General features: G+C 51.9%; 1 protein-coding gene across 7 annotated transcripts in view; it reads left to right on the top strand.

Annotated features, from left to right (window-relative positions):
* The first annotated feature begins 1,009 nt into the window (after positions 1–1,009).
* The window catches only part of LOC101963847 (putative RNA-binding protein 19), a 114,626-nt gene continuing 100,623 nt past the window's right edge, over positions 1,010–15,012 (top strand). For 6 of the 7 annotated variants that reach the window (XR_013434699.1, XR_013434700.1, XR_013434698.1 and 3 more), the window contains exons 1-5: positions 1,011–1,173; positions 11,504–11,686; positions 13,096–13,215; positions 13,336–13,374; positions 13,604–13,796. Coding sequence is in view for 4 of the 7 variants with exons in the window: in XM_078039081.1 (XP_077895207.1) it covers positions 1,138–1,173; positions 11,504–11,686; positions 13,096–13,215; positions 13,336–13,374; positions 13,604–13,796 (571 nt within the window). In the remaining 3 variants the exon portion in view is untranslated. Of the gene's footprint in view, positions 1,174–11,503; positions 11,687–13,095; positions 13,216–13,335; positions 13,375–13,603; positions 13,797–15,012 lie in introns of all 7 variants that reach the window. The other variant, XM_078039082.1, reaches the window with a different exon arrangement.

Below are 15,012 nucleotides of genomic sequence, written 5' to 3'. Positions count from 1 at the left end.
GCCACAGGTGGAAACAGCCCAGATGTCCATCAGTGGAGGACTGGGTGATGAAATGCTCTTTATCCGCCCATGAGATATTATCCAGCAGTCAATGGAGGGAAGCACCAACTCACCTTGCTCAGGATGAACCTCGAAAGCAGGATGATAAATGAAGGAAGCCTGTCACAAACCTCTGCGGGGGGGGGGGGGGGGGGGGGGGTTTGCGCAGGATCTGCTCTACTTGGAGTGCTCAGCAGGGGATGTGGTTTTGTGTTCAGTGTTGCCCCATTCCATTTGCATGGAATGTCCAGAGTGGGCAACTCCAGGGAGACAGAAAGTGGATCCCTGGTTGCCAGGGCCTGGAGGGAGGAGGAATTGGCCCATGACAACTAAAGGTGCAGGTTTCCTCTGCGGGGAGGGGATACAGACATTTTAATATTGACAGTGATGGTGGTGGCTGCAAAACTTGGCAAATATACAAAAGACCATTGAGTTGTACATGTTAAGTGGGTGAATTGCAGGGAGTGTGGATTGTACCTCAATAAAGCTGTCAACGACAATCACAACCAAATCTCCGATTTTCTGTGTAGTAGCTTCACTCCTCAGGTCCCCCCCGTGTCCTGCCTGCAAAACGAGACTGTTCCCAAAATGCACATTCTACCATTTTCCCTGCAGTGCTTAGTAAGGCTTTTTCTCCACCTCCAAAAGGGAGGCAGGGATCCCTAGTCTAGCCCTCATTCTCAGGGCTGTCTTAGGAATCCATGGTAAAGTACAATAAGAAAGGGACACAAAACCACATCCCCTGCTTAGCGCTCCAAGTAGAGCAGATTCCTTGCCACCACCTCCCCCCGCCCTTCGCAGAGGTTGGAATCCGGCGCCCCTTGCCGCCTGGGCCACGGCATTGCGCTGTCTCAGAGCTACTTTAGAACCTGCGCCTGCGCAGAATGCAAGCACTCAGGCCCGCCTCTTAGGGGTGTGACCTCCTCGCGCAGGTCCGGCTTTGGCCACACCCACTTCCGGGTGGGCGGGCCGAGAGCAGGACCACGTGACTTTGTTCCGGCTTGCTCAAGATGGCAGCGCCCACAGCAGCAGCGTGAAACTTGTCGTGGGCAGTCGCTGTCCAGAAGTGCTGGAATCAGAACAGAGGAACCTGGTGCCATGTCGCGACTGATCGTGAAGAACCTCCCAAATGGGGTGAGGAGAGAGCGTGGTGTTGGGAATCTGAAAATGGGACCCTTTAAGCCCTTTATCCCCGCCTAGCACAGAACCCAGCCTGTGGTAGGCTCCTAGCGAAATCGGCCTGATTAGTGAGTGAAGAAACGGGTGGATGGTTGTGGTGATGTTCTGGCTGCGGTGTACCCAAGTGGGTCGTCGTTCCTGTATCGTTGTCGTTTTTCTTGGGTAGAGGGGACCCACACCATTGGTGTGGCCAGAAAAACATGCCCCAAATACCAAGCCAGCCTTTTGGATGGTGTGAGAGTGTCTTCTGAACTCCTGTCTCCATCCTTGGGTGTCTCTTTCCCTAGGCAGAGAATGTTAGGAGCCGTTTCGTTTTTATTGTGTGGTTTTTCTTTTTTTCTTCAGTTTTTTTTTTTCTCTTTGTCATGTGGGAGGTGTTTATGCCACACAATTTAAAAAATCAAAACTGGACTGTGGTATGTAAAATGAGAAGCAAAATATTTTTGCTACATCCTATTCTTCTTCTCTCGGAGAGTACCCATCTTCAAGTGGTTTGTTTTTAGAAGGATTCCCCAGAGGCTTCTCTACATACCCAGGTACTTTGCTCTCCCCTATAGTTTATCACAGGGACCATCTGTTGATTCCCTCTACTATGAAAGATGAGGACTTTACATAATCTATTCTTCTAAATACTCTTGTCTTTAACTATCCTGCTCTTTACCTGAAGTGGTGTACTTTTAAGATATGTATTACTGATCATCTATCAGCTTTTTGTTGGTACCAGGGATTGAACTCATGGGCACTCGACCACTGAACCCATCGCCAGCCCTATTTTGTATTTCATTTAGAGACAGGGTCCCACTGATTGCTTAGCTATTACTCACTGAATTGCTGAGGCTAGCTTTGAACTCTGGATCCTCCTGCCTCAGCCTTCCATGGCGCTGGGATTACAAGTGTGTGCTGGCTCCCAGCCATCCATCAGCTCTACACAGTGTCTCCTGATGCTTCACTTAGTTGGATGAGAGTTTCAGCATGGCCACCCTTCTTTTCCCTCCTAGTTTCATTTTGCGTCTCAGTGTAGCTTCCTCTCCCATTGTTCATCTTTTTATTCTAATTTGTTACATGTGAAAGCAGAATGCATTACAATTCATATTACACATATAGAGCCCGATTTTTTACATCTCTGGTTGTATACAAAGTATATTCAAAAGTATATTATACAAAGTATACAAAGTATATTCAAAAGTATATTCACACCATTCCATCACATTCCACCATCATTTCTAAGCCCATTTCCCCTCCCTTCCCCTCCCACCTCTTTGCCCTATCTAGAGTTCATCTAATCCTCCCATGCTCCCCCTCCCTACTCCACTATGAATCAGCCAACTTATATCAAAGAAAACATTCAGCATTTTTTTTTTTTGGTATTGGCTAACTTCACTTAGCATGATATTCTCCAACTCCATCCTTATTCCTATAAATGCCATGATTTTATTCTCTTTTATTGCTGGGTAATATTCCATTGCGTATATGTAACACATTTTCTTTATCTGTTCATCTGTTGAAGGGAATCTAGGTGGGGTCTATAGTTTAGCTATTGTGAATTGTGCTGCTATAAACATTGATGTGGCTGTGTCCCTATAGTATGATGTTTTTAAGTTCTTTGGGTATAGACCAAGGAGTGGGATAGCTGGGTCAAATAGTGGTTCCATTCCAAGTTTTCCGGAATGTCCACACTGCTTTCCATATTGGCTGCACCAATTTGCAGTTCCACCAGCAATGTATGAGTGTGCCTTTCCCCCCACATCTTCACCAACACTTATTGTTGTTTGTATTCTTAATAGCAGCCATTCTGGCTGGAGCCAAATGAAGTCTTAGAGTAGTTTTGCTTTGCATTTCTCTAATTGCTAGAGATGTTTTCATCGTTCATCTTGCCTGATGAATGAAAGAATTAACAACAAGCATTAACAATAGTAGTGAGCCCTTGGAGAGTTTACTGTGTGCTAGGCGATGTTCAGATGTGTTAGGTGAAGTAATTCATTTACTCCTCGCACAACTCTGCAAGTTGGCTTCTATACCCATTTTAGAAGTGAAGAAACCAGGGTACATCAAGGTAAAGTTATCGGCCTGAAGTCACTCACATGTGATAACTTATACAACCGTGACAGAATTGAGGCGTCTGTCTGGAATGAGCAGTTCTGACTGCTGCACCGACCGTCTCGCTTAGCATGATTGCGTGCCGTTGTCTTAATTATCTTCCAACAGATAAACATTGGTTCCTGAGTACTTCTGGGGTTGCTGACAGTGTAGACCAAAGTGGACAAGATTTGTTCCCTGCTTTCATGGAGTTTGCAGGGGAAACAGATCAAGATGCAGGGATTGAAGTGTGAGTCGGTACTGCGGGAGCACAGGGGGCTTTGATTACTGACGCGCAGGGTCAGTGGGGCTGCCATCCTTGCAGAGGCTGCAGAGTCTCAGAGAGGCTTCCTGTGGGAGACAGCAGAAGAGTGCCCTGAGAGTGAAGGGGCGCTCCGCGGTCGCCGCAGCAACAGAATGATGGGTCAGACTTCAGCGAGGTGTCCCCATGCAGTGGGGGAGTGAGTTCACTTTTGTAATCTGAGCTGACAGAGCCCTCGATTCTGTAGACCTTGAGCAGGTCATTTATCCTCTGAGGATCCCATTTTCTCCTCTCTAAAATGTGCCTAAAAGTCTCTAACTTGGTGATTGTGAGATTTGGATGCGCTCGGAGTTATTATCCAGCTCCTCTGGAGATTTCTTCCTGCTGGGCAGCCAATGCCTATGGGTTCCTCTTATTTCAAGCTTGTTTGGTTATTTGTGGCTGCCCCGGTGCCCCTTGGTCCCCCTACCAGCCACAGGACTCTCTCCTCTTCTGGGAAAAGTCGCTGAGCTGTGAGGGTGGTCCTGGGACCATGGGGATGGTGGGACCAAGTTCTGTCACATTTCCATGGCTGCCATAACAGGTGGCCACACTTCCTGAGGTGAGACGGTGTGTATTGATTCCCACAGTTTTGGAGGTCAGAGATCTTAAGGTGTCAGCAGAGCTGCCATCCTTCCAGAGGCTGCAGGGGAGAATCTGTTCCTTCACTTTTTCTGCTTCTGGAGGCTGCCTACCCCAAGTGGCTCCAGGCCACACCCTTTAACTTCAGTCTGCAGAGTGCTGCGGAGATCTTCCGGTTTCTCTCCCTCTGTTTTTCATTACATCTCCTTCTCTGACTCTGATCTTCCTGATTACTTAGGACCTGGGTAATGCAGGGTCCTCTCCCCATCTCAGGGTTCCTAATCGAATCACATGGAAAATCCCGTGTGCCATGTCTGGTGTGTAAGCAGCGTCTGGGGGGCTAGGGTGTGGGCATCCTTGGGGTCGCTATAAACAACAGAGCATGCGTACTCCATCTGGTGCTCCTTCTGCCCAGCCTTTTGAAGTGGCTGCTGGGCAGCGGCATGACGATGATTCTGTCCTTGGTCCTAACCTTTTAGCAGCCACACAGAGCACCGAGACATCCTGTGGCCCTTGTGAGTCTCATTTCTTCACCAGTGAAGTGAGGAGGGCTAGCTTAAGGGCTGTTGGGAGTCGCTGGGGCTCCAAAGAACTTCCCCATCCCAGCCCCCCCAGTAGAGCCATCCAGTGGTGAGCCCTGCTGGCTCACATGATCCTTACCCACCAATCAGAGTAGCCCTGTGGCTCACATGATCCTTACCCACCAATCAGAGTAGCCCTGTGGCTCACATGATCCTTACCCACCAATCAGACTAGCCCTGCTGGCTCACATGAACCTTACCCACCAATCAGACTAGCCCTGCTGGCTCACATGATCCTTACTCACCAATCAGAAAGCACCCCATGCCAACTGTCAAACCCTTCAACCGTTAAACTGTCATAACTGTCAAACCACCCCCCCACCCCCGCTCTATAAATATGCAGAGCAGTTACTCAGTAAACGGGCATTTTCTCTGATGAGGAGCCTTGTTCGTTCTTTCATTGGTGTGGAAATCCGGGAGGGGGAATTCCTTGCTGCTCGAGGGCCCCCTCTCTCAAGGCTTGCCGGCCTCGTCCTCTCTTTCGAGTGCTGATGCTACTCACACAACACTGGCTTTTCAGTAGGTGAGTTCCCCCATCGGGATCCAACTTCAGACGGGCTACGCAGGGGCTTTGACCGTGATTGTCCAGCAAACCTCTGATGCCCAATCTGGAGGAGAGAACGCACCCCACCACGACCTTCATGGTCACGGTGGACTCTCTGGAACCCGGTTCATGAGCAGGAGGTCCTGAGCAGTGGAAGAACAGGCACTCCCCTCCCTCCCTCTCCCCCCCTTTCTTCTTCTCTCTCTTTCAATAACCACCCTTGTATGAGGGCCTCTTCTCCCCTCCCTGCAGACTCCCCCTTATTAAATTCTGCACACAAGATTGGCCTTACTATCAATTAGACAATCAAAGTCAATGGCCTCCAGGAGGATCCCTAGATCCCGCAGTTCTCAGAGATCTGTTTAACTTCTGTGAGCGCTCGAAAAAGTGGAAGGAGTTTCCCTATGTTGAGGCTTTTTCTCTTCTTCGTTCTCACCTTGACCTATGAACCCTCTCCCTACCCACCTCCCACATCGGCTCCATCTAGCCCCTCAGGTGCTCCCCTTGACTTGGCTGACACCTTTAGTGCCCCCAAACTAGGTACCGCTCCCTAGTCCAGAAAACCATGGCCCCCTTAAGAGAGGTTGCTGGACCTGAGGGCATTATCTGGGTACATGTCCCATTCTCTACGAATAACCTCACACAACTCGAGTGAAGGTTGGGCTCATTCACCACAGAAGAGAGTTTCAGTGGGTCCTCCAGGCTCATAGCCTCACTTATATGTTATTGGTTAACACTCTCCTTCTTGAGAAACGTACCAGAGTCTGGGAACTTGCCAGAGCCCATGAGGACGAAACTCACTGAGTTAATCCCAATCACCCTCTGGGGCCACTTGCTGCCCCAGATCAAACTCCCGACAGAGATTATACACAAGATGGCATGCAGAGTAGGGACCGATTCTAAGCTCGAACAAGGTCCTGCCACCCCCCAGACTGAGAAATTTCAGATGCTTGCCCAAGCCCTGCAGGGTGCTTCCTTGGGTCACTGCCCATCACTGGAATCCCCCCGCCCCCCGTGCCTGCTTCATGTGTGGCAAGGAGAGACATTGGGCCAGGGCATGCCCCGCACCACGCACTCCACGTATCCCATGCCCTAAATGTTAACAACAAGGTCATTGGGGCTCTGACTGTCCTAGATTCTGTAGGAGGCCTATGGCCAGGGAACCCTCCGACCTTCTGGCCATGGCAATTGAAGATTGACGGAGCCTTCGGTCCTTGTCCCTGGCCGTAACGATCAATAGATAGGAGCCCAGGGTGCGGATTCAGGTGGATAGGTGCAAGGTTGCCTTTCTCCTTGACACCGGGGCTACCTTCTCAGTCCTGACAGAATTCTGGGGGCAAACAGTGCCATCCACCTCTCCTATTGTCGGGGAAGGAGGAAAGACCATCTATCCAAAAAAGACTCCCCTATTACTCTGTTCCATAGACAACTTCCCATTCTTTCAGACGTTTCCAGTTATGCCCCAATGTCCAGTTCCTTTGCTTGGCCGAGATATTCTCTCTAAATGCCCTGGCCCAATGTCTCTCCTTGCCACACTTGATCAACAACATCAAGAACAATCAACATCCGGGCTCCTGCATTAGTCAGGCCCCAGAATCAGCCTGTTCATCTTTTCTGGCCCTTTTGGCAGAAGACTGGCCATTCTGCTCTACTTGTGAGGCTGACATGAAATGCCATACTAACCTGGTTGACCTGATTGTATGGGATACCCACACCCCCTCCACCATTTCCTGCCCACCAGTTAACATTCATCTTAACATTCATCTCAAAGATCCTAACACCTTCCCCAATCAGGCTCAATACCCCCTGTCCACAAGCAAGGGGTATCTCCGTCCTGCTCATTCCCCTTACAATACTCCCATACTAGCGGTAAAAAAAAGCCCAATGGGTCCTATCACTTAGTTCAGGACCTACAACTCATCAACACCTCTGTTAGGCCCATACGCCCTGCTGTCTCAGGTCCCCCACACTTCCACCCACTTCTCAGTCATAGATTTAAAGGATGCTTTCTTCTCCATTCCCCTTGCCCCCGAATCACAAGATCTTTTTGCCTTTACCTAGACAGATCCCACCACCAGACATTCTCGACAACTAACCTGGACTGTCCTTCCTCAGGGATTTTGAGATAGTCCACACCTCTTTGGACAAACCTTGGCCTCCGACCTCCAATCTTTTCACCCCCAGTGCCCTGAATCCACCTTCTTGCAATATCGTCCAGCAAATCTCTTTGCCCACCTGCAGGGAGGAAAGCACCCCACCACAGCCTTTAAGGCTGGTGGCCCTCAGGGACTCCTTCCTTAGGCAGATTCCTAAAGTCCTAGTCCTCTCACCTTTAAGACTCGGCCGCTAGAGAGACGCTTACCCTCCCCTTCCTCTGTCTTGCCCTGCCTCTCCCCTCTTTCCAGCCCTGGGAGTATTCGGCCTCTCCAGGAAGGGTCCCGAAAAGCCTTGGCCAAGGTCTCCCACGGTTCTGGCTCCATCCAGGATGAGAGCTTTGACTGTCAGCATTCGGTGACGACCAATCTCTGCAGCTTGAACCTGCCATTTAGGCACTCCTGATTTTTTGGCTCTAGCAGGGACGCCCCTTTTGCCAATAAATCAGTTTCCTCCTTCTCTGCATCCTCTTCCCTTCTCCTTACATGAGTAATGTGTCCTCTCTGCCAGTCAACTCTCCCCTACAGTGTCTCTTGGATCAAATATAGCACCCAGGCCTGGCCCACTCATCCCTTAGACAACCAAAGTAGATGACCCCTTTTTGGGTCCCTGGATCCCTCCATTCTAAGGGATCTCTATAATTACTGTGAGCGTTCAAGATTCTTCTAGCCCTTCCAAAGGGCGCTCAACAGATGACACAGTTCTCCTACTTTCTTGGCCTTAAAGGGGTATCGGGCCTCTCCACAAAAGACCCAAATAGCATGTAAAGAGGTCACATATCACTCAAGGGAAAAGGGCCATTAAAGTAGACAGAAAACAGCTTATTGTATCTATACCTACACCAACGACCAAAGATGACAGTCACTTCCTCCTTCCAGGGTTCTATCCCTCCTTGTCTCTCCTTGAAAATCCTTCCATCTCTTTTTAGTCCTGGTCTCCATTAAACCCTGCCTCCCTCCTCCCATCTTCTGCCTCACATGAAGGGGTTAAAGTGGTGGGGTATGCTGTTGTTTCTCTCTCATCCATCACAGAGGCAAAACCTCTTCCACCCAATACCACCAGCCAACAAGCTGAACTCATAGCTGCCTCAAGGGCATGCGAGCTAGCAGAGGGAAAAACCCTCTCCCTATATACAGATCTCCCATGCAGCCATTTGGAAGAAAGAGGGCTATTGACCACCAGAGGGACGGCAGTCATTAATTCCACACTTATTTCTGGCCTCCTACAAGCCTCCAAGCTGTCTTCCCAACTGGGAATAATCCATTGCAAGGCCCACCAAACTGACTCCTCCCTTACTACCATGGGGAATTCCAAGGCAGATCAAGTGGCTCGATCAGCCGCCCTACAGAGCTTTACTTCCTCTCCGCTACTCTTCATTACCACCGGGGATCGGCCCAAAGATCCCCACCAACTCTTCCAATTTCTTCACTCTCTATTCCATTCTAGTCCCCAGAGTCTCACTACTTTCTTTCACTCCTTTTTCACCCTTTCCTCATGTGATAAGACCCTCCTACAACTAATCACTTCCACTTGTCTGATCTGCCAGAAAACCAATACCAATACTCCATTAAAACCCAAACCTTTCCCTTCTCATCAGGCCCACGGTCGTATACTTTTTCGGGATGAGTTGAAGCCTTTCCCACTTCTAACAAGCGGGCCTCTACGGTAGTTGGTCTGTTGCTTACTCACATAATGCCCCGTTTCAGGATGTCCACTTCTATCCAATCAGACAGTGGCCCAGAATTCACCTTGCAGATAACTCAGGGACTGGCTCATGTGCTATCAATCCCTTGGCATTTCCATTGCCCTTAGCGCCCCCAGGCTTCTGGAAAGATTGAAAGGACCAATGGGTCCCTTAAAGAGACACTCACCAAGCTCACCATGGAATTAAGCCTGGACTGGGTAAAGGTGCTCCCCTTGGCTTTATTGTGCATTAGGCCTTACCAAAGAAGCCTTCTAATCTCTCACCTTTCAAAGTCATGTATGGCCGTCCCCTCCTTCCTTCCAGATTGCCTACAGAACCCCTGTCCATCTCTGAAACCTATGCCCTGCCCCTCCTCTTCCATCTATGCTCTGAACTCTGGCGCTATCAAGACTGACTCCTTCCCGACCCTAGTATCTCTCAAAACCCTACTTCCTTAACACTTTTTTACTATTGTTTACTATTGCCCACCAGGGGAAAAGCCCTCTTTAAAACCAAAATGGAAGGGCCCTGCTCAGGTGATTATGTGCACTCCGTTGGCGGCCAACTCAAGCTGTCTAATAACCAACTTACCCCGTGGATTCACATTTCCAGGCTTAAGCCCGGCGTTCCTACACCTTCTTAGGAGCCAACGATCGTCACCTGTTACTAAGTACTCTTGTCATCCCTCCTCATAGATTCCCTCAAGCTCCACCTCTCCTGGGTCTCCGTTCTTAGCCCAATACCTAATGTTCTCCCTCATTTCTGGCCCCTCTTGGGTCCTCTCTTCTCCCTATGTCTGGAGATTCAAAGCAAGTGACCCTACGGGCCCCCTCCAGCCAGACCCCCTTCTCCTCCTTACTACAGACCCTATCACCACCACCAACTTGCTTGGATCTGGCCGGTAGTGGGACCGTTGTGTGTTGTCCTTCTGACAAACCACTTAGGTGTCCGGAACATGATGACCCCTGAATAAGTGTAAACTACCTTTATCGTAAGAGAGCACTTTACCAGTTGCCTTCTGGGCCTAAGGAGGAACATGTGTGTTTTGTTTACCCTCCCAGTTTTGTAAGAATTTCAAGTATCAGTATTTAAACTTGAGGTGTTTTGCATACAACCTGGAGAGATCTGACTGCTCTCAAAGGGAAATCAATGGGCCATCGTTCTCCCTTGGTCATCTTCATTCAGAGTTTGGGAGAAGCTGCCTTCTTTATTACAAAGCCCGTGCTTTCTTGGTGTGACTGGGGAAAGCTGGGAACAGTGATAAGTGAGAGAAGCAAACTGGTTTGGAAAGCTGGGATATTTCGAGAAAGGTAAAGAGAGAAGCAAGCTGGTTTCAGAGACACCCAGGTAGGAGAGAGTTTGAAGAGCAGCCTTAATAGAGAGGGGAGGGAGCTAGATTGAACTAGGAATGAAGAGTTGAATTGAGGGTGTTAGGTGCAGGACAGGCTGGTCTGCAGGGCATGCCAAACAAAGTTACCTGCAGGATGACCTGGCTTCTCAAACTCTGTGACAGGTTCTTTATCACCTGTTTACTTCAAGCCCAAATGCCCAAGCCCCCGCTCAAGGCTGAACACTTAACCCCCCTTGTGCCAACAAGGCAGCTTGCAGACCCAAAGAGCCCATTAGGTTTGGGCTATAAAAACTTCCTGTTCCTGTTCCTTCCCTTTATCATAAAGTTCATTCAGACTCAGGTGGGTAAAAAATTTCTAATCCAGCTTTTAACTAGCTTCTCCTCAGGAACTACCAACTCCTGGCTACTGATGATACCTCCAGTCCAGACCTATGCCAAATGGACTGACATCATCATGGATCTGTGGTGGCAAGGAACCTTCCTTGATCTGGTTCCTGAAGTTATACCAGTCCTCTCTGCCCTCCTGGGGGGGCTCCTTACTTCCCTCCTCTCTGATTCTCCCACAGCACCCCCATCTCAGCAGGAAACAGCCAGAATGAGTCAACGCCCACTCTCATTTAATAACAAAGGGGAGGAATGTTGGGAGTTGCCCTGGCTCCAAAGAACTTCCCCATCCCCTAAGAAGAGTTGTCCAATGGTGAGCCCTGCTGGCTCACATGATCCTTACCCACCAATTAGAAAGCACCCCATGCCAACTGCAAAACCCTTCAACCTTTAAACTGTCATATATGTCAAACCTCCCCCAGTTCTATAAATAAGCAGAGCTGTTCCTCAATAAACGGGCATTTTCTCCTACGAGGAGCCTTGTTCGTTCTTTCATGGACCTGGCCTGACTGGCACAGCACACTGCCACCTCCTCATCTCTGGTTGCCCTAGAGTCCTGGAGCCCTGGGTTTTTAGCCCCTTGTACCTTTGCTGAAGGACTCGCCAACTTCTCCACTTTCTGTTCCAGATGAAGGAGGAGCGGTTCAGGCAGCTCTTCACCGCCTTCGGCACGCTGACGGACTGCAGCCTCAAGTTCACCAAAGACGGCAAGTTCCGCAAGTTTGGCTTCATCGGCTTCAAGTCCGAGGAGGAGGCCCAGGCTGCGCTGAACCACTTCAACAAGAGCTTTATCGACATGTCCCGGATCACAGTGAGTGGGCCCCTGCCTGCCTGTCCAGAGTGTCACCCACAGCTCCACCTGTCAGCGACACTTGGGTCCCAAGGCTGTCCTTTTTAGGCCCTGAGGCCTTTGGCCTTCCTCAGCGGTTCCCGCTCTTCTGTGTGTAAGACTCTCCTGGAGCCAGTCAGACTGCTGCTGGGCCCGCCCTGGGCCCTGGCTCAGTGCGGGAGTCACGGGGAAGAACAGGCCTTCTGGAGCCTCGGTGGCACCTGTGCTGCCAGCCAGGAGGGCACTTGAGCCACAGGTGTGCGTCCTTCACTGCCCGACAGCAGGCGCTCAGGAGCACCGGTCCCTGTCCTCAGGAGCGCTGGCAGACACAGGTGCTGAGTTCAGGGTGGTCACCAGGTCAGGGACCCTGGGACAACTGAGCAGGACCCACCCTGGCCAGGGAGGGGTCAGGAAAGTTTCCTGGAGGAGGAGATCCCACAAGGGTCACCCACAGGTGTTCATTGACATGATAAAACATCCCCAGCCCTTTGCTGAGAAGGGAAAAGCCAAGATGGAGCAGCATAGAGCCCAAGGTGACACATGGCCTCACCTCTCGCTCTGTGTGGTGTGGGCCTGGTGGCCTGTGGGGTCACCCAGGCTCTGATGGTTCATCTTTGGTGACAGGAGTTGGAGTCACAGCCTTTTGACCTTCATCATAGACTTAAGGGACTGCTGTGGAAGTCCACACAGCCAGGATGTGACCAAATGGCAGGCTCTTTCTTTGGGGAGGATGGTGGGTGACCAGGGCGTCCTTAACTGTCTGGGAGTTGTCACTCCGGGCTCCCAGCAGGACTGGCCCTCATCAGGGTCACCTCTGAGAGTGCGTTGGAGGCTTTGGTCTGGAGAGGTCTGGCTCAGGCTTCATCCTCAGCACACTCCTGGCCCCACAGCCACCCCGTCTCCCGTTACCTGAGAGGTTCTCCCAGACCAGTGGAGCTTGCCTTGTGGTCACTGGTGATCCCAGGAGCACGGGTGTCCCCTGCACCCGCCCTTGCTGACCACTGGCCTACATCATCTCATTCCGTCCTCAGAGCCACCATTTGGCATGGATGGTCCTGAGTCCCCAGTCTCTGTCCCTTAGGGCCTGGGTCACTTGGGGCAAGTTGCTTCACATCTCTGTGCTCCAGTTTTCTGGTCTTGAATTGGGGAGAGCTGTGGCTTCACTGCCCGCTGTCCGGAGGCTCAGCGGGGCACTCGGATGCTGCATGGAACTCCCCAGTAGACGGTAGCTAGTGTGGAGGACAAAGCCAAGGCGGGGTAGTAGTCCTCTGCTTCCACTCTACTAGTGGCAGCTGCCTGTCTGTAAAGCCCAGGTTCTCAGATGCTGAAGGGCGCAACCCTCAGGACTGTGGCTGTCACAGCAGGTGTGACAATCGCCCTTTCTCATGCAGGTAGAGTTTTGCAAGTCCTTTGGGGACCCAACAAAGCCCCGAGCCTGGAGCAAACATGCCCAGAGACCAAGGCAGCCTGAGCAGCCCTCACAAGGCTCCGTCCCCCCGGAAATTAAGAAGGTATGCAGGTGACCGCGCCAGCACCGGGCCTGTGTGGGCAGGTGGTGGCTGTGGAGGGGTCTGCAGTTCCATCTGCCCTCCCCCTCCCATGTGGCCCTCATCCTCTGCCTCTGTTTTTAGGATGACAAGAAGAAAAAGGCCCCACGTGAACTGGAGCAGGTGAGTCTGTCCTGTTGACCGAGAGGGCAGGGGCAGCCGGTCGGAGGGGTGCAGGCTGGTCCAGAAAGCAGAGCCCACATCTCGAGTGTCCTGCCGTGTCCCTGTGGACTCGGGGTCCACCAGAGATGGGGAGGATGCTCGCCCTGCTGGGAGTTTGGAGGGCTAAGCCCCACTGAGTCCCCTCTGCCTCTTCTCCTGTGTCCCTGCTGCCTGCCTCTGGTGCCCCCAGCTGAAGGAAGATACCGAGTTCCAGGAGTTCCTGTCGGTTCACCAGAAGCGGACACAGGTGGCCACTTGGGCAAATGATGCCCTGGACACTGAGCTCCCAAAAGGGAAGAGAAAGCCAACCAGTGACTACCTGAACTTTGACTCCGATTCTGGGCAGGAGAGTGAGGAGGAAGCTGCCGAGGAGGAGCCAGGAGGTGAGGCTTGGGCATTGCGCCTGTGCACCTGTGTCCCTCAGCTGCAGCCCTGTGGCCCACCGACACCTGCTGGCAGGCACTGGCTGCCTCTCCCTCAGACACCAGGCCTGGGGTCTTCCAGACATGGCTCGGGAGCTTTCTAATGGGGGGATGAGGTCACTTGCAGGCAGGTCTGCCGTGACTACTCCTAGTCACTTGCTTGTCGGTTAGCAGTGTTCGCAGATTGCATGCTGCGTGCTATCAGCTGTCATTGTGGTGAGAGGAGAGGAGTAAACAGATGAGCACCCAGGGACACATCATGGGGTCATAGCCGCTACGGAGAAGAAGCAGGAGAGCTTGGGAGGGAGCTGCCAGGGAAGGCCTTGCGGGGTGGGTGAGTCTTTGTCCTCTCAGGCTCAGAGTGCTGGAGCAGTTGGTGGCTGGTGACCGGCTGTAGCACGGGGTGGCAGCTCTGGTTGGGGGTCAGTCGGGCTGGCTGAAGGCAGAGGATATGTACTTAGCGTCACCTGTGTGCCTGGCAGGGTTTCTTTGCTAAGCTGGGATCTGGAGGACTTGTGGGACATGGTGGGACACATAGCCAGGGGCAGAGAGGGGGTCGCAGACCAGGGCACAGCATCAGCGAAGCTGCAGGGCAGACTGGCTCTGGGTGCTAGAGCAGGGAGGATTGGGCCCAAGGAGCTCGCACAGGCCTGGAGCAGAGCGGGTGGGGCTCCATGCTCAGCGTCCAGAACTCACGGGTGGAGGTGTGAGGCTAGAAGGACAGTCGTGACAGCCGAGCAAGCACACTCCTCCTTGCCAGCTGTCTCTGTAGCACCCCTCAAGAGCCAGCATCTCACCAGGTGTCCCCTGTAAGCCTTTCACACCTGTGTGCTTCCCGCAGGGTAGCAGATAGCAGAGGACTAGCCAAGGGCCCAGCACTGGAGCTGGGCTGGGGTGAGGTCCTAATGTTTGGGGTGTTTGCTGCCTAAGTAGATGATCGAGCGTGCCTCCCACCAGGGTGATGTGGGTGGCCCTGTGAGATGATGGGTGGGTACCGTAAAGGGTTCACTGTAGAAACGGTTCTGCTGTGTAAGTGCTTTCTGTGGCACGTGAAGCCCCTTAGTGTACATGACACAATTGGGAAGGTGACTGATGACTGGGAGGGGCCGTCCAGGGGAGAGCCTGGCAGGCGGCAGGGAGCCATGGAGCTGTGTGTGTGGCACGGGAGCTTTGCCCT

The sequence above is a fragment of the Ictidomys tridecemlineatus genome, chromosome 2 (genome assembly GCF_052094955.1).
Source record: "Ictidomys tridecemlineatus isolate mIctTri1 chromosome 2, mIctTri1.hap1, whole genome shotgun sequence".
NCBI classification, from domain to species: Eukaryota; Metazoa; Chordata; class Mammalia; order Rodentia; family Sciuridae; genus Ictidomys; species Ictidomys tridecemlineatus.
Note: the sequence above shows the minus strand (reverse complement) of the source record. Positions and strands in the feature narration are given on the sequence as shown.